General features: G+C 43.6%; 1 protein-coding gene across 7 annotated transcripts in view; it reads right to left on the reverse strand.

Annotated features, from left to right (window-relative positions):
• ralgapa2 (Ral GTPase activating protein catalytic subunit alpha 2) overlaps nucleotides 1-17,864 on the reverse strand; it is an 89,536-nt gene that overhangs the window by 46,718 nt on the left and 24,954 nt on the right. For 5 of the 7 annotated variants that reach the window (XR_015109646.1, XR_015109647.1, XM_086181650.1 and 2 more), the window contains exons 9-25: nucleotides 16,528-16,736; nucleotides 15,721-15,960; nucleotides 15,013-15,195; nucleotides 14,285-14,419; nucleotides 14,041-14,189; nucleotides 13,825-13,936; nucleotides 13,438-13,675; nucleotides 12,629-12,808; nucleotides 9,812-9,958; nucleotides 9,370-9,492; nucleotides 6,094-6,179; nucleotides 5,906-5,993; nucleotides 5,503-5,676; nucleotides 4,484-4,657; nucleotides 3,628-3,821; nucleotides 3,384-3,482; nucleotides 2,702-2,857 (exon numbers count right to left, since the gene is read on the reverse strand). Coding sequence is in view for 5 of the 7 variants with exons in the window: in XM_086181650.1 (XP_086037776.1) it covers nucleotides 2,702-2,857; nucleotides 3,384-3,482; nucleotides 3,628-3,821; nucleotides 4,484-4,657; nucleotides 5,503-5,676; nucleotides 5,906-5,993; nucleotides 6,094-6,179; nucleotides 9,370-9,492; nucleotides 9,812-9,958; nucleotides 12,629-12,808; nucleotides 13,438-13,675; nucleotides 13,825-13,936; nucleotides 14,041-14,189; nucleotides 14,285-14,419; nucleotides 15,013-15,195; nucleotides 15,721-15,960; nucleotides 16,528-16,736 (2,687 nt within the window). In the remaining 2 variants the exon portion in view is untranslated. The remainder of the gene's footprint in view (nucleotides 1-2,701; nucleotides 2,858-3,383; nucleotides 3,483-3,627; nucleotides 3,822-4,483; nucleotides 4,658-5,502; nucleotides 5,677-5,905; nucleotides 5,994-6,093; nucleotides 6,180-9,369; nucleotides 9,493-9,811; nucleotides 9,959-12,628; nucleotides 12,809-13,437; nucleotides 13,676-13,824; nucleotides 13,937-14,040; nucleotides 14,190-14,284; nucleotides 14,420-15,012; nucleotides 15,196-15,720; nucleotides 15,961-16,527; nucleotides 16,737-17,864) is intronic. The other 2 variants (XM_086181647.1, XM_086181649.1) reach the window with 2 other exon arrangements.

A 17,864-nucleotide genomic window follows, 5' to 3' on the forward strand; every position in this document is an offset into this window, starting at 1 on the left:
GTTCCCCTCTCTTATCTTACACACGCCTATTTGTGTACAAAGGCAAGGTCCACACTAGAAACACCTGCTGTCTTGGCCATAAACTTGTGTAAATCCCACAGTTCAAATATCAGCCTGTTTCGAGCTGAACCGACGGGGACCTAAGCAAACATACAAGTGCACAATTTTGCTCTTGCTCTCTTGCAATTACACACTCACACAATTACACAAACATACATGCGTGCACACACACAATTACACACATGTACATACACACACACAATTACACACAAACATGCGCGTGCGCACACACACTCACACACACACACACACACATACATGCACACACACACGAAAACAAGGTACCGGACCACCTATCTCCAACAATAACCTGAGGCTTTAGCAAACAGAAAACGCAGGTGAAGCGAAAAGAAACAGAATAAACACACACGAGCAATAAGTAAGAAGTGGATCCAGCATGAAAATTGGAGGGAAGAGCTTCAGGATGGAACAGCCGTTTACCCTCATTTTGTTGGTAATTGACCTCTGAAGCAAAATGTGCAGTGCAGTCAGAGGTAATTAGCGAGCAACCAACTGTTGCTTGATTGCCTGAAATGAGCATTTTAAAGGGGGCGGCAAATGTAGAAGGCAAAGTGTTTTCTATTGCATGTGCAAGAGGAGGGAACCTGACTGAAGGTGTGAGCTTAGAAATGGGAATGAGCCCTGTGTGTGGCTCTGTGCTGGCAGCGGGACCGGTCCCCTGCATCAACAAAAGATGCTTTAACGCAACTCTGAATAGAACCACCTCAGACCTTTTCATTTGACCTCAATTCTAGGCTAGCACACGCTGTCCACCTGCTGGCCCCTGGGGTGACGCGGTTCACTCCACTTCGCAAAGTATAAAAAATATTTTTGACTCATTGATTAAACATTGATGTTAACAGGTTAGTAGGGAACACCTTTCTTGCTGGAAGTTGATGCGCATACCATCATAAACATGAATATCTGAGCCTTTTCCCCTCACAAGCGCCCGCGTGTACTCGGACGAACGCAAATTAATTCGACAGCTCGTAAGTTAAACAAGACCCACTGTTTCTGCAATGACACTTTTTCCACAATATTATCTAATATCTATTCATGGCTGATTTATCAATTCTTCAGCTATGAAGCATTAGCAGTTAACAAATCTAATCACGTACTGACTTATTCCCACCAAACAACATTTTTGTTGATCATAACACTGGACAGATGACCTATTAGACAGATTACTGCCATCGTGGCGTGGTCATGCCTTTATGAGCGTAGTGACCAGAGAAGGAAAGACAATCAGGACAATAGCCCTGACCTTGTCACTCTGTCATTTGGAAGGACAATCCCACCAAGGGAACTGTCATTTTGCTGAAAGCTTAGCTGAATTTAATGGTGAGGATTTACACTGAGGATCCCCCTCTATTGTCAACAAAACATGGGTCTTTAACAACAGATTATATGACACGCTGCATATATGGAAAAGCCCATACTATATGTTTTATATGCACAGTTACATTGGAAAATATGTAAACTGGACTACACTGGCAGAATTTCAATCATGTAACGTAATTGAAATACTGATGCAAGACATAAAGGATTATTAAAGAAAAGTATGCATGAAAGTATATGCTTTTTGTTTTTGTAGTGAGGTGGGGGTGGTGTAAAGGCGTGGAGGAAGGAGGAGGGGGGACGAGTAAGAGCCACTTTCTTATGTTAAGCAGGCGTGCGGCTGTCCTCTATTGTGTGGCGTGAGGACTCTTTTCTCCGGCCAATTTGAGCATGCTTCAGTGGCCAGCCTGGCTCTGGCCCCCTGATGCATTATACAGAGCCGCAACAAAAGCTGGAGAATGTTGCCTCGTCCCTCAGCGTGCCCCCCTCATTGCTCTACTCTACGCTACGTTCCCCAGGCTCCCCTCCCGCTCCTTCACACACACTCGCATACATACTGACAGCCAGGCAGGCAGGCAGGCAGGCAGGCAGGCCAGCCTGCTTCGGGCCCCTGGCCGACTTGTCAGTCTAACGGAGCGCGACAGACGTCAATCCTTAATTAATCACGTATACGCGGCAGGGGCTCAAAACATTATTTAACGATATTGAAAACATTCTAATAAGCTTGTCGCATTGCCAAGTCGCAACAGAAACCCAGCCAGGAGGCTATGCACACACGCGCTTGTATCCAAAACACCCCCAACCCACACTTTTATCTTCCTTCTTTGTTTTGAGAGACTCCATTCATCTCCACTCAGCCTAATCTGGGAGGAATGAAATTAGTCCAGATTGAACTACAAGGAAGGGTGTGGCTAAAAGAGATGGAAGATGACAAACGCAGAGGAATTCTTGTGCACCACTGGTTGGCAAGAGGGTTTTAAAATTGAGCATCAATAGTCATAAATGGCAGTGAAGCCATATGTCCTCGATCCTGTCAGGGAGATTCCTCGAGCTGATCCTTCTAACTGCAGCTGACATATTATTAGGTAAACATACTCTCATGACAAGCAAACCTGAACATTTGCAAGAACAAAAAGGTGAGTTGAACTCAGAATTACAAGACAATGATGTGCCACATGGGAAAAGTACATGACAACATCAAATCGCTGTTATTCTTTCACATCCATCTCGGGTTTGGCTGGTGCGCTATCTAGTGCTGAAGCCCTCTGTACAGGCTCACTGAGCTGCCACCTGCTGGTCGTACCTGGTCATCACTAGTGAAGCCCTTGTGCATGATGTGGTAAAGGTGCACCAGGAAATCGCTGTTGGGGAGGACATCCTGGTGCCTGGTCATCATCTCACAGATCAGCTTGTAGGCCTGTAGTTTTCCAGCCTTGTACTCTGCTGGTAGCATCGTGGCCTGCGAGAGCGGGGTGTTGAATTACGAACAGTTACAGTCCTCTACGTGTTCAAAATCTGCTGTGCCTCAGGAGGGATTCAAGAGTAACTTTTGTCATGTTTTTTCTGTTCAAGTTAGCCACAACTGCTTTAATCCATCTATGAGGAAGTACAAATCTTGGTAAATTGTTTTTATGCTGAAACTGCAATATTGCAAACTCTCGCTACAACTTGAAAGCCATCTCATTACTCCCTGAGGACATGCGATGATTCTTTCAGGGTAATCCCACCATGGTGTAGTTTTCAAAATCAGATGGAAATGGATTAAGGATTTTACTGCCAAATTAAATAACAATAGCATTCAATCAGCTAGAAAAAGATGACTAAATCCGACAAACATATGATGACATGACATTGGATCTGGCTACATTAAATCTACAGCTTGAACAAATTTTCTTTTCCATGCTCGTTATTTTGCTCTTTTTCCATTGTGCCTAAATGTAGTCCTTAATGGAATGTTGCCAGCTGTGGCTATGTGTTGTTGATACCCTGAAGAGCCAGGAGGCGAGCATTCGGAGAGGAGGGATGAAAGCAGGCCTGGGAGGAGAAGACTGGTTGTCCACGCTAATTCCAAGGTTGTCCCGGATCTGTTAAGTACATATTTATTTTGATGAAACACAAAAGGAAAAGAAAAAAAAAATTAACAACCAAGATCCTTAAATTTAAACAACCATAAATGATCAATATTAACTGATGAAATGCTGTATTCTGAGGTGTTCCTCGCTACCTTACCTTGGCCAGCTTGTGCCAGAGCTCATAGAGATAGGAAAAGACCTTGGCATGAATTTTGGGGCAGCGGATGCTATTGACATCCCCAAGGATGCCTAGAATCCGCCTCCATAGGACAAAAGCCGAATCAGCATGCCAACCGGTCAGAGTCCCACCCGCGATGATGCTGACATCGTCAGCCAGACACTCGCTGCTATCTGCGTGGTCAGAGAAAAGAGGGAAGGAGAGTTTGAGGTTGTGAATGACCCCATATTTGTAGCTGTGGATATCTAAAATGTACTTCAATAAAAATGAGATTCAATCAACAAATGCAGAATACCATTCAGAAAGGCAATTTAAAATTGTAGCCTTGTTTAGAGCACCTAAAATATTAGTAAACAAGATTAGCAGCATCACATTCTTGAGCAGCTGTTGAGCAAATCCTTCACATCACCGTACCCATTTACATCAAAGCACAAAAATCTTAACCCACTGGAAGAGACCAGAGAAGTGAAGTCGTTTTGAAGAACAGGCACCAGCCGCATGCAACAGTGAAATAAACTTTGGTTGATTTGTGGGAGGACAGTGCCACCTAGTGGGCAACAGAGGAACGATGGGGAGCAGATGGTTTCATGGAACATGAGTGCAGCAGATCCCAGGAGATGTTTCAGCTGTTTGACATAGAGGAGTTAGTGTTTTATTCCAGTGAGGACCAGAAAAGTTGTTTATTAGGGAACCGCGCAGAATCTGCCAAGTGGGTGAATGAAGAAAAAACATGGAATGTAAGAAAAGAAAGTGGAGGTAAAGCTGAAAAATATAGAGGACGGAGGTTCAATGATAAGTATGGACTCTATAACGAGGAGCGGCTAGGGAGAAGTACCCAAGTGCTGTGGCATGTGTAAGACAGACTGATGCATGGTGTCATCCAGGGGGCAATCCTGCGGGCACTCAGTGTGCACCAGAAGGGCTGGTGAGGCGGGGGGGTTCGGAGGGTAGTGGTAGTGGATTTGGTAGGACGGGGGTGCTGAGTGGGGAGGGTGAGCACACTCGGGACCTAAAAACAAGGGATAGGGTTAAAAATCGGGTTTGAGGAAGGGAGCAGATGACGATGCCGGACAAAACAGACAGAAATAAATGCACGAGGGTGGAGAAGGGTGACCGCTTTGCCAATGATGGAAAACTCAGGGGTTTTAAATGGGGGGGGGTTATCAAACATGTCTGGTGGAACCCACAGGCTCCTTCACAATATTCACACACAAGCTGTCGACAGCTATAAAAGACTTAGCTCAAGAAGTCAGGTCCATTTTTCTTACCTGGCTACTCCACCTGGGTATGATCAACCACCAAGTTTATGAGTGCACCAAACATGGTGGGACACACTGCTGGGGAATCTGTGGAATGTGTATGGCCCCCCATGATCGTCAGGGGGGTGGTCTACATTCTTTACAGCAGGCTTGTATCTTTGCCTTTTCCCCCATTTTCCTAATTATTTCTATCCCATATCAAATATTTTTATGGTTACAATCAATCTGTTAGTTAGTTGGCTTAAAACTCCTCATGAAAGGATTTTCTGAACAAAAACTTTTAAAATAAAAGGAGAAAATAAATTATTAATTTGTAAAATTACAAATAATAAATAAATCCCCAAAAAACCCCAGAGGAAATAGGAAATTCATTGACTGAACATGGGCCATTCAAAAAGTCACAGTTCATGTTGAACTCCAGCCAATTGCATCTAGTTGCTCCCAGAGACTCCTGGAGTTCCTTCTCTTTTTCGTTTTTCCAATCAACCACTACAAAGATTTTGGATGTTTTAATCAGCAAACTTTTAACGTGGCTGAGTTGTACGGTTCTAGTTTTATTACCCGTCGCGTCATGAGACCGGAAAAGAGGATATACCTGCCAGAGCCTCGTGGTGACTGAGCAGCAGACTCCCCTGGCTCTGTGGGTCAGCTGTCACATCCATGTGGGCTGACTGGGTGGACTGAGTGTCAGCCTCCTCATCAAAGGCCTGCCAGGTCACTTCAGCTTCGTTGAGGTAGCCGTTGGATGTCTCGCTGCTTATGCTCTCGCCTGGGAAGGCAGGAGAGGAAGACAACGTGTGCAAAGACAGTGAGAACGTGGAGAGGTAGGTGGCTTGTGGAGGTTTGCCTTTATTCTAGGTTCATTATTAACTGATGAATAAAACATGTCATTAATGCTGATTCTTTCTATCGAACACATATCAAAGCATAGCGATCCAAACATGAGAAAGATGGTCATTCTTGAAAAAAGAAAAAAAATCACTGATGTCATGTCTGACTTTTCTCTCTGAGCTTGGTCCTGGTGTAGTTGGGGACTCCTTCAGCACTCTCTGCCTCTGCTGGACTGCCGCTACGCCTGATAAGGATCTACAAACACAGGAAGAAACATTTAATATAAGATTCTTTGATGAAAATATTTATTTCTGACATATTAATACAAAAAAAAAAAAGTTTCTTTTTCCCTCACCGCTGGTGGATCACTGCCCTCCCTTCTTCCCTCGGGCACCTTGCTGTCAGAGCCACAGGCAGTAGGGGAGTGCTCTCTCTTTTGGGCTGAAACAAGCGACAGGAGATGTTACAAAGAGGCGGAGGCAGCAAAATAAAGTTATCTAAAACTAGTATTGCAATTATTCTACAAATTTATGCTCTTAAGTGTAATTGCACCTTAAACAGGAAGAATTTATTTTCTGTAACAGAAAAGCAGTGACATCAGCATTTATTGTAAAATGTACGTGTGTTATATTCATAAAAGGTCATCTTCTGCCTCCACCACCTATAATATCAGAGTATTGCTGGCTTTTATTTGATTGCGTAGGGTTCTTGAAGTGACCTTGGGTGTATATCCTGACCAATTATCCAGCTAGAACCCTTCACGCCTAGGATGCAGGGTTACTTGTGGTTCCTAGAGTTTCATAATGTAGAATGGGAAGCAGAGCCTTCAGCTGTCAGGCTCCCCTCCTGTGGAACCGTCTCCCAGTTTCAGTCCGGGATGCAGACACCCTCTCTACCTTTAAGAGCATACTTAAGACCCTCCTTTTTGATCAGGCTTATAGTTGGGCTGCTTAGGCCGGCCCTTAGATATGCTGCTATAGGCTCGACTGGCGGGGGATCTCCCATGGTGCACTGGGCTTCTCTCTCCTCCTCTCTGTCCTCCTGTATGTGTTATACATGAATCATACTCATGTGTGTTACTAACTCATCTTCTTCTCCGGAGTCTTCGGGCTCCCCGCATCCCAGATCCTGGGTGCTGCTGGAGGAGGCTACAGCTCAAGCTGCCACCCGTAGCTCCACCTGCTCACGTCCCCGTCAGTCCATCAGTCTCTTCCCTTTCTCTCTCTCTCCAACTCTGTCCGTCTCTTTCCTTCTCTATATCCGTTGTCCTCCATTATCTGTCTTTGTCTCTGCCCTGCTCTCCTGCTGTCTTTCCCCCAAAACCGGTCAAAGCAGAAGGCCGTCCCCATTGAGCCTGGATTTGCTCCACGTTCCTGCCTACTAAAAGGAAGGTTTTGGTCGCTGCTGTTGCAGGATGTGCTTGCTGATGGAGAATTGTTGCATGTAGATTCATTGAAGGAGTGAGGTGCTGGACCTGCTCTACTTGGAAAGTGTCATGAGAGAACTTCTGTTGTGATTTGGCGCCGTACAAATAAAACTGACTTGACAATAATGGATTTCTAGGGCCGATGGTGATGCCATCAGAGAATCAGCTAGAACACTGGGTCAAATAGGCCTCCAACCAATCCTGTTACAGCCTTAATCGATTATTGTCCAGACTCAAAATAAACTGTATTTAGATTTTTGGGGGGCTGAATGTAACTATTATTCCATAAATGCATAAAAGCCCTGGCCCTGATAGAATCACTGGTATTTTACTAAAGTCATGTGCACATCAATTGAGCTCTATCTTTTGTTACCTTTTTAATATGTCGCTGAGGCAGCAAAAGGTGCCCAGGCTGTGGAAACAGGCCACCATTATTCCTGTTCCCAAAGTTAGCAGACCAACATCTCTGAATGATTTTAGACCAGTTGCTCTTACCTCCCTTTTAATGAAGACATTAGAAAGACTGGTTAAATCAGAGCTTTTAAAAAGGACTGCACATGCCATTGACCCTCTGCAATTTGCTTATAGGGCCCATAGAAGTGTGGAAGATGCCACACTTACCCTTTTAAATCTTTTATTTAAACACTTGGAGGGGAAGAAAACCCACGCTAGACTCACTTTTATTGATTTTTCATCTGCTTTTAACACCATCCAACCGCACATTTTAGCCACAAGGCTTATTGAGCACTTTCACCTAAGCAATAACCTGGTGGGTTGGATTTTAGACTTTTTAACAGAGAGAACTCAGAGAGTCAAGGTGAATGGAGTTTTATCTGAGTCGCTATGCTCTTCTACTGGCTCACCACAAGGATGTGTTCTTTCCCCCTTACTTTTTATTTTTTATACAAACATGTGCAAAAGTACTTATGAAAACAGGCACATTTTGAAATTTGCAGATGATACTGTCATTGTAAGTCTGTTGTCAAACAGTGAATCCAGCCATGGTCCTGTTTTTAAAGATTTTATTGATTGGTGTGATCGTTCCTTCTTGGTGCTTAATACAGCCAAAACAAAAGATATGATCATTGATTTTAGACTACAGGCTGTAAACCATGATCCCACCGTCATTAAGGGTCAACCTCTGGAATGTGTTGAGAGTTACAGATACCTTGGGACTATCATTGACTCGAAACTAACTTTCAACTTAAACTGTGAAGCTGTGTGTAAAGAGGGACATCAGCGCTTGTTTTTACTTCGGAGACTGGCCCGTTTTAACATTGATAGATCTATGCTGACCCTGTTTTATCGTGCTTTTATCGAGTCTTTTTTATCCTTCGCCCTGGTCTCTTGGTTTGGGAATTTGTCACTTCAAAACAAAAACTCACTGAACCAAATTATTAAGTGGTCTGGCCGGCTTATTGGAGAGCCCCAACTCCCCATTCCAGAACTGTACAATAGGCAGTTACTGAGGAAAGCGAACTCCATACTGGGGGATCGCTCCCACCCCTTAAATGATGAGTTCCGGCTCCTCCGCTCTGGCCGCAGATTCAGCGTACCGAAGGGTCACACAAAGCGGTACAGAATCAGTTTTATACCCAGAGCGGTCGGAATTTTAAATGACCATAAGTCTAGACCATAGGGTACCGGACATAAATCTATATAAAGTTGTTTATAACTTTATTATATGGATTTTACTTCTGATGATTTTATTCAGATCAAAGGACACACTGACAAGCACTTTTACCATGTTTTTATATTTGGATAGATTTTTTTTTTTTTGGATTGATTTTATTTGAATAATTTTATTGTATGGACCTGGCTGGTATGTCTAGTGTGGAGATGTGAGTGGTATGAGGGGATTGCTGAATTCCTGCCTGCAAAACAAATTTACCCTCGGGCACAAATAAAGAAACCTTGAACCTTGAAATGTGTTACTGAGATAAAAATGAAAAACAGCCAAGAGCATGATTTCAAGAAGATTATGACGTCACATTATATTTGATCTTCTGGATGCCAATGGAGTATCTGGAGCGGTCTGCCCACTCAAAAAATAAAATAGCCTTAACAGTGACTCACAGTTTTTTATTAATTGTCAACTGAAGTTTTCCCTCTCTATCTGATTACCTGATGGCTTGCATGTAACATAAACCGTATCTATGCAAACACATGGATCAGTCAAGCTCAGTGGAGAAATTTTCCTAATACCTGGTAATGTGTCAGACAGCTGCTGGGTGATGTCTGAGGTGCTGCTGCTACGTGGAAGCGGACCATCTCCACCTCCCACCTCCTCCTCTCCCCCACATTCTGACAGCTGACACTCCTCTACATCTAGCAGCAAAACAGGACACACACAGTGAGACAAGTACATCATGACAATCCCACAAATGATGACACACAGGATACATATTTGGTTATACTTAAGGGATTTGCAGACACTGGAGAGAAATTACAACATGCATGCATGCAGCGGTGATGGAGACTCTCCTGTCATGCACTACATTCCTACATACTGCTGTTTTACAGTAAGTTCAATCTGCTGCTGAACTGTCGGGACAGACACAGAAAGCGTATAAAAGATGGCGACAGATGGAATGACGGCAGAGGTCACAAACACACAAAAACATGCAGCTCTCAGAATAAACTTTACCTGAGAGTCTGTGAGAGCAAGCAGAGTTACCAGAAGAGATACCAGGCAAGAAAGAGCTCACAGTGTGGAGCAGCATAGGAACGCTTTTAGTAGTGGGCAAAGCCTCGTACAGATGAACACAGTTGCTGATGGACTGGCTTCGCTTAGCTTCCATCAGGGGAAAGAGAAAGAAGAGAAGAAAGAAGACAGAGAGCCGAAAAAGGAAGGAGTAGAGGGGAAAAAGAGAGGATTCAGTGACAGCGAAGTACAGCCAAGCTGCTTCCATTAACAAATACAGTGTTTATCAGGAGCGTTAACCTCTACAGTGACATTGAATTCAGAGATTGCATTCAATTGCTATCATGCCAGTAAATCTTAAATCACAGCAGAAGGAAAAAAAAATTGCACAAACAGAGTTTATTTTGAATGTGCTAGTCTCCGCTAACGTATCAGTCTTGCTAATTTAGACTGACACTCCTCATATTTCTATTACAGAATCATTCACAAGCGAAAATCATACAATAATCTTACACGCTTCACCTGAAGAGCGCCGAAGCAAACTCAACCAAACTAAATGTAACAAAAGTGAGATTTTTTTGCAGTGTTGAACAGACCTGCCCCAAATTTCTAAATGCTCTTTCCCCTCCAGTGCTACAACGCCTCCTCTAATTTGAATGAAAACATTCCGCTTCATGATTTCTGTGCAATCCTGCTAACAAACAGACAGACCAACACAAAAACAGGATTTTCTCTGATGGTAATGTGATCACCTTGGCAGAGGTGATTATCTAGCTACAGACATTACTTCATTTTATGTGCATCTATATTGTTATATCAGCGTTTAGATACAAATGTAAATGTCAACAGGTTAAAAGCGAAAGACAAACGCGCTAACTATCAGCAACAATGGCACAGTCAGAGCCCGTTCAGCTGAGCTCTGTGGCTGTAGCAGCCTAATGAGTACGAAGATGAAAATATCCTGCCCCTTTTTCTTTATTATGAAGACAAGATCTCAGGACCATATTAGTTTGTATTTGCATGAGAAACTATAGACAAGTTTTGACAGTTGTCATTGCCATTGTGTCTGGATAGCACTTCAGGCTTAATCTCAAAGAGAGCAATGAAAGACGACAGTTCTATTCTCTGCTTTCAGCACACTTTAATTACGCCTTTCAGTGAGAGAGCTACAGCGTCTCCGCTACAGCCCGCCGCTGTTTCCCATTTATGCATATTAATGAGCATTAATTACACTCTTAATGAAACTATCAAAAACTGCCGTGCAATTGATGTGTGGGCCTTCTCTTGAGGAGTGGGGAGGAGGGCTGCCGGGCCTTTGAAGATCAATGTGAGAGAAATCCAATTAGGCCAAAGAAAGGGAAGGGAATTTGAAGCGGTTATGTTTAATGTCCATCTTCACTTGCACACGGATACAAATACACGGAATAGAGGCATAAATATACACATAGGACACATAATAGATGTGTCACATCCACGCGTGCACGCACACACACCTTTTAAGACTTCCTTCAGGCAGAAACGCTCCAAGCTCAACAAGCTCATCATTTCAGAACATTAGTGGTAATTGGGGAGGCGGAAGGCCAGGAAAGGAAAAGGGATTGGCTCTGTCTTTTATCCTCCACATTAAGATTCTGTCCAGACCAAATTAAGACAAGTGAGACAGGCAATACAGTTAGTTACTCCTCTACGCTGGCTCAACTTATAATTAGCCTGCCACACTGCCATCAGATAAGGGGTGTTTGCTGTGTCTGAACCAAGCTGATGACAATGAGTGTCCAAAGCTGGCCTTTGACACGCTGTCAAGGGACTGTGTTGTATATCAGCAATGGAGCTGACATGAAAACATGTACACACAGGCCAGTGACGTGAGAGGGGAATGATGGGGGCCATCTGTTGGAGCCCTTTGTCTTTGGTTTAAGACCTTTCAACGGCACCTGGGCTAGCATACGCAAGACCTGTCTAAAGGCTTTCACATGACAACATATCTGATAAAGCCAGGGCTCTGAGGTTGTGCCCCGGAAGATTACAGCCACAATTTTCTCAGCCCATGTGAAGGCAGGATTTTAATACAGCCTGAAAAAAAGAATACGTTTGGAGACCTTATTTTGCATGATAATTTTGATGCTTTAATAGGACAAAAATACATAGCTCTGGCCCTAGCAATAAAGAAGAAAAAGGATAATTGTATGAAAAATTGTGTTGCGTAAACAAACCTCCATCAGGTTTCCTATTCTGCTCATAAACTGCCCCTCATATCCCCAGATGACAGTGTGCAACAAGTGACACACACAATTTAACCGGTGTTTTGTTCAGCTGACATGTGGCACAAGTGCAGAAGCAGGGTGGAGGGAGGGGATGAGTGTGAATGGTAAGGAAATGCCCTGCGATGGACTGGCGACCCGTCCAGGGTGAACCTCGCCTCTCGGCAAATGTCAGCTGGGATTGGCTCCAGCCCCCCAGTGACCCTTAATGGATAAGCGGTATAGAAAACTGGATGGATGGATGTTGAGGAAATGGTTGAGGTCAGCTTAGCCTGCCAATACGACATTATTTCTTAAAAGTCTACCTGATATCAGAACATTGTTGTTTTCAAACAACTTCCACCTGCTACATCTCAACAACCAACCCCCAGCTGGTCCAAAACAGAGAGGTCCGCAGCAACAAAAACACATGACATAACTCTTATTGCTTGTGTACATTTATGACTAGGTGTGTGTTTGATTATTGTGTAACCATTCACCATTTTACAAACAATTTCATTGTGATCACCCAGCTATGAAACAGCTCATACAACAAAGCTTTTGTCACGCAGGAACTTACCAGAGGCCTTCTGTCTGACGTTGTTACGGGCTTTTTCTACACCCGGAGCACCTGAAGTGGTGGCTGAGCGAATCCTCATGGGCTCCTGAACTCCGGGCCCGCTCTGATCCCCTTGGTTCCTCCAACTGAGTGAAAAGGAACGAGCCACAGCAGCTGCCTTCTGGGAGTCCTGAACCACTCCTGGAGGCAGGGAACAACCCTTGTTATTGAAGTTGTCACACTGAGAATTTTTATAGAAAATAATCAGGACTGCATTTGATTTAGCAACTCTTAACAAAGCCTCCACTGTGTCAGATTTGTCTTGTTCGACCAAGGTTCAAAATTTTTAAAAAATTATGAATTTACATAAAACTATCATTGCTTGACTTTTTTTCCTTTTTTTAAAAAATTCCACACAATTTGTTTCCCAAACAAAACCTGTCGCCAACATTACCCAGAATGCAACACAGCAGCCAAAAGCCCAGCTGGAGATGGGCAGCAGCTACAGGCATCTGGTATCCACACTTGTTTTCTAACGCCACACAACCAGATGTTTTTCAAGTTTCAGACTTTTGGTCTTCCAACACAACCAATGATGTTTTCAGGGACATCACATGAAGCTCATTCAAAAGCCATAAAAGGATTTATACTTTTTTTCTCTTGTAAACAGACACTGACGTGTAAAATCTGCATAATTTACTTTCACTTTAATCATAATTTTGGCAAAAAGGAAATTTTGGAAATGAAGTGTAATGTTTCCAAAAGTAAACTTCAAACTGTCTCTAATCCAAATTCTCACTCCCCCATGTTTCTCTGATTCTTCCCCTCACCGCGTCCTCGCTGCTTCTTCTCCTTCTGTTCGCTGAGTTTGTCCAGAGGCAGGTTGGCCATGTCCAGGCCATAAACGGAGCGTGCCAGCACAGCCGTTAGGGAGTCCATGATGCTGGCCCACTCCGTCACCAGCTCCTCCCAGCAGGTAAGAGAGGACAGCACTGTCAGCAGTTCGTCCCATAGCTCCCGGGATATGAAAACGCACAGGTTGGCTCGTACCCACGCCACAATGATGGTCTGAATGCAAGATGGCAGACAACCAGAGGTGAATGAGGAGTGACAAAACAGGATACAGCTGTGATAAGACATGAATGGAATCATCTGAAACATCAAATTCCCTCCTCTGTTTCACTGATCAATGTTATAATGCCCATGTGCGGACGTACCCTAAATAGAATAGATGCCAAACTTTCAGCAAAGCAGTCTTTTCTTTGGTTTTCCAGCGGCCTCTTCATCACAGCTTCGGTGATCCTCAGTAGTACCTGCAACATCTGCTCCCTGCAGACAGAGAAACAGAAGCGTTAAGAATGGAGCAATCAGGAAGTCCTGAATCCCGTATTACGAAAAAAAGATGTACAAATGCAATGAATTATCCCACTGACCATGTCTGCGTGTTCATCGTGTGCTCCATGATCATATGCCGGTAGATGCTGAGGACACCTTTGCACACCTCAACCTGGTTATCCAGGAGTTTGGGTACATCCTGGCATGGCTCCAGCAGGAACACGTTGGAGGAGTTGGTCAAGAACACCTACACATGTGTAGTTGCATAATACAAATTTAAATACGTTACAATGTGCAGTGACGGTTACTGATCCTACTGACCATGACCCCAGAGAGACAGACCTGTAGTGTGGGCTGGATGCCAGCCTTGATGTCCCTGTTCTCCTCCTCTGTGAGGAAGCCTCGACTGATGGCACTGCTGAACGAGTAGGTCCTCCCCCAGCTGGACGAGCGTTTGTGACCATGAGTCTCCAATATCTGGTAAAAGCAACAGCAGTCAAAACCTCAGCTGAGCTTCGTAATGGCAGTCATGAGTCAAGATCTGCTCACTTGCGTTTTACATCCTACTAACCAAGCATATCTTGTCATTTTTTGCTGCTCTATTCAGTGAACGTGTACAGCCCCATGAGGCAAAGTGTGATTTCCAACTAATTAAATTCCAACTTCACATGAATAAGATTGTGTGCCCATGACAGAAAAGATCTCTGATTATTTAAAAACAACAACAAATACGTGGCCAGTATGGCCTTTTGAATTGTTTGATTAAATGAAAGCACTTTACATATTATCTAGACCTACTGTGACTTAACTGATGCCAGGTACACATTCCTATTTTCTTAACCTGTTCATCCACACCATGTTTCTCACAGGGAACATTCTACTAAAAGGTTTTCTCTCGCAATCTGCAAGAAGTATACTACCTTTTTAACAAAATAAGGTTAAAGAACTGGGTACCCTTTTTTGCTGAGGTAGGGGCTATGCAGATCAAAATGTTATATTCATAATTTTTTTTTTTTTTTTATCAAGTAGTGTCAGTGTTTTCAAAGCAGTGCCTCTATCCCTGGATTTACCTGTGCATGCATGCTGTTAGTCTCTGTGCGTAGTATCTGTTCAGAACTATCATCCACTTCATCTTCCGGCATGGTTTTTTCAGGCTCTGTCATGAAGCCGGGCTTCTCTTGCAGTAACCACTTCCTGTACACTTTGATCACCTTCCTGGTTGCTGATGCCTCACAGGACGGCAGCAGGAAAGCCTTGGTAGAGGGCAACATGAATGTTTAATTTGAACTAACACACGGTTTGAATGTAAGCAGACAGAGCCTTATTCATGACATGTTCTTACACACAAGGTTGTTCATAGTGAGACGAGTTTTAGTCCTGAATTTAGCCTTACAAGCCGCTATTTTCCAACTCCTTGCCCCTGATATCAATTGAATACCTCTTGAAATATCAAGGTGTCCTTTTCTCTCCTCTCCTAATCCTGGGAGATTTCCATCCACAGGAGGTACATATGTCAGAGACAAGGAGTTATATATAGCCATTACACCCAGCTTCCTGTCTGTGAGACTAAATTGAGGGCTAAGAATATTTTAATTCATATTTATATTTAAGAACAAATGTAATCATGATAACATTTCATGACTGAGGAGCATAGTAAATAGGAAGGATCTTTATATTATGTTCACAAACAACCAGCAGAGGGCAGCATAGTACACATAATCTCAGTGAGACAATCATACCTACATACTACCAGCACTGTAATCTGATCTCAGCTCTACCTGGTGGAAGACCTCGTTGACAAAGTTCACATTGTCCCTCGTGGACAGCAGGATGGCATGAACCATGTCGTACACATGGCGGTGCTCCTCCTCGATGCTACACAAACTAGAATCACTGGGCCGTCGATCTGACAGGGTGCTGCTGTTGGAGTGGCTCTTCTCAGGCTCACCCGCTGCCCCGTTCGTATCCCCATCTGACGGCTTCTCCTTCTCCTGGCTGCTACTGCCTGCAGTGACAGTCTGGGCGACAGAAGCACCGTGGCAGTAAGAAGGCAGTTGGCATGCTACAGGATTTCCAGCTTTCACTTAATGGTGGGAGTCTTTCTGTCTAGATTTCCTCATATTGTGTGTTTAGGTGTTTTGGGTAGACTGAGCTACACTTTTATCCACCGCTGTGTAACATTCTAACTTTTCCAGGCCTCAGTTTCCCCTCCCTTCTCTTTACATGTCTGTGACTATAAAATGCCTGAACATATGTAAATATGGAAAATCTATGGATATAAATCCTACCTCATTATTCCTTTCACTTCTTTTACTTTACTAATTATAATATACCCTGAAACGGATGAATCACTTTGGAAAACATGACATTTCTAGGTGCTTAAACCCTTAAATCCTCTGAAACATATTATTTCGTATTTTCTTTTTTTTGTGTGAGTGTGTGAATATAATCATAAACACATAGTCCTGGTATGGACGCCAGGTATTTTTATACAGACACAAGTACTCAGGAGTTTTGCCTTATAACAAGTGGTCTCTCCACAGTCACAGAACAAGAAATCAGCAGAGGGGTGCTGTCCCACCCACCTGGATGAGTTTGGGAATGACCTCGGTGCCGTTCTTGGCGCTCTGCGCCGCAGCAGCGCTGCTGATATACTTCTTCTCCAGGAAGAAGGTGACCAGCCAGGTGATGAAGGCCACGCGGGCTGCCAGGTACTGGTCCCTGGTGCAGAAGGTGCTCTCATTGTTCCGCGTCACGGGCACATACAAGGGTTTGGGCCTGTGATGGGGGAGGTCTGAGTGAAGGACACAGTAAGAAGAGCAGAGGATGACACAGTGTGAGATCAAACAAGTCAGAGAGAGAGAGAGAAACAGTGGGGGGGTTAGGAAACAACTCAACATGTGAGGCTGTCAATAAGTATGTCCCAGCACCTGCAAGAGTGCACGTCTTCATCCTGGGCTGTGCATGTGAGTCTCTGAGGTGGAGCAAGTGTGTTCTTAACTGACAGCGGTGTAATTATAATGTAGTTAAAGCTTATTCCTTCATTCTTAAATGTAACCTTACATTTATAATAGACTCTTCGACTTAATTCTCAACATGTATAACGAAACAAAGCACCCTCTTTAATTTTTTTCCCTGGTCCCTGGCCCCCAATGCTCTTCCATAGTCAAGCTTCAAAGATTTGAGCTGAATTCAGATGCGTTCACTTCACCACAAAGCCTCCCGGACTGAAAAAGCAGTATAACTCAAGAACTGCTTCACTGTATCCAATGAAACATCTACATTCTGGAGATGTTACAGGCAAAATACTGTTCATGCTTACTTTGTTCAATGTTTCTGTTCACATGGCGAATCTTTATTCTGTGTCAGCTTCTGAGGGAACTATGTGGCTCTTAAGCAGCTAAATTCTCCACCAGCCTGTCGCTAACTGTGTCTGTTTGCCGTTTGACGCTGAGCAGGTAGTTTACAGTGGGTTTAGAGCTTATTTCTGCTGCCTGCTAAAAATGACATTCTGAGAACAGCGAGAGCCAAGAAACATCTAAACGATGAGCTGAAATTTGCCATGAAACTTTGAAGGGGGAGTGGGTGATGATTCTCTGAAAGATGATCATTTGTCAACTCCTCATACGCGTTATTATTACGTAGTCCAATGATACAATCATTATTACGTTATTATTACCTCCAAATTTTCAATAACAGTTTCTTTTGCAAGAGTGAATTTATCTTTATATTGGACAACATGAATGAGAATCTGCAGAATGAATGACATTGTGTATTGGCAAGCGTTGCTGAAAATGAGAGATCATAAACTTTCAGAGTCAAACAACAGCTCTTATGTTCAAGTAGACTGTGTGCAGCTCTACAGTGATACGGTACTTACTGTAAAAAGACGAGATCAGAAGGGAATGTACATAAACATGTC

The sequence above is a fragment of the Aulostomus chinensis genome, chromosome 17, assembly GCF_037954235.1.
Source record: "Aulostomus chinensis isolate RoL2024-O1b breed Wild chromosome 17, RoL_Achi_v1.0, whole genome shotgun sequence".
Classification (NCBI taxonomy): Eukaryota; Metazoa; Chordata; class Actinopteri; order Syngnathiformes; family Aulostomidae; genus Aulostomus; species Aulostomus chinensis.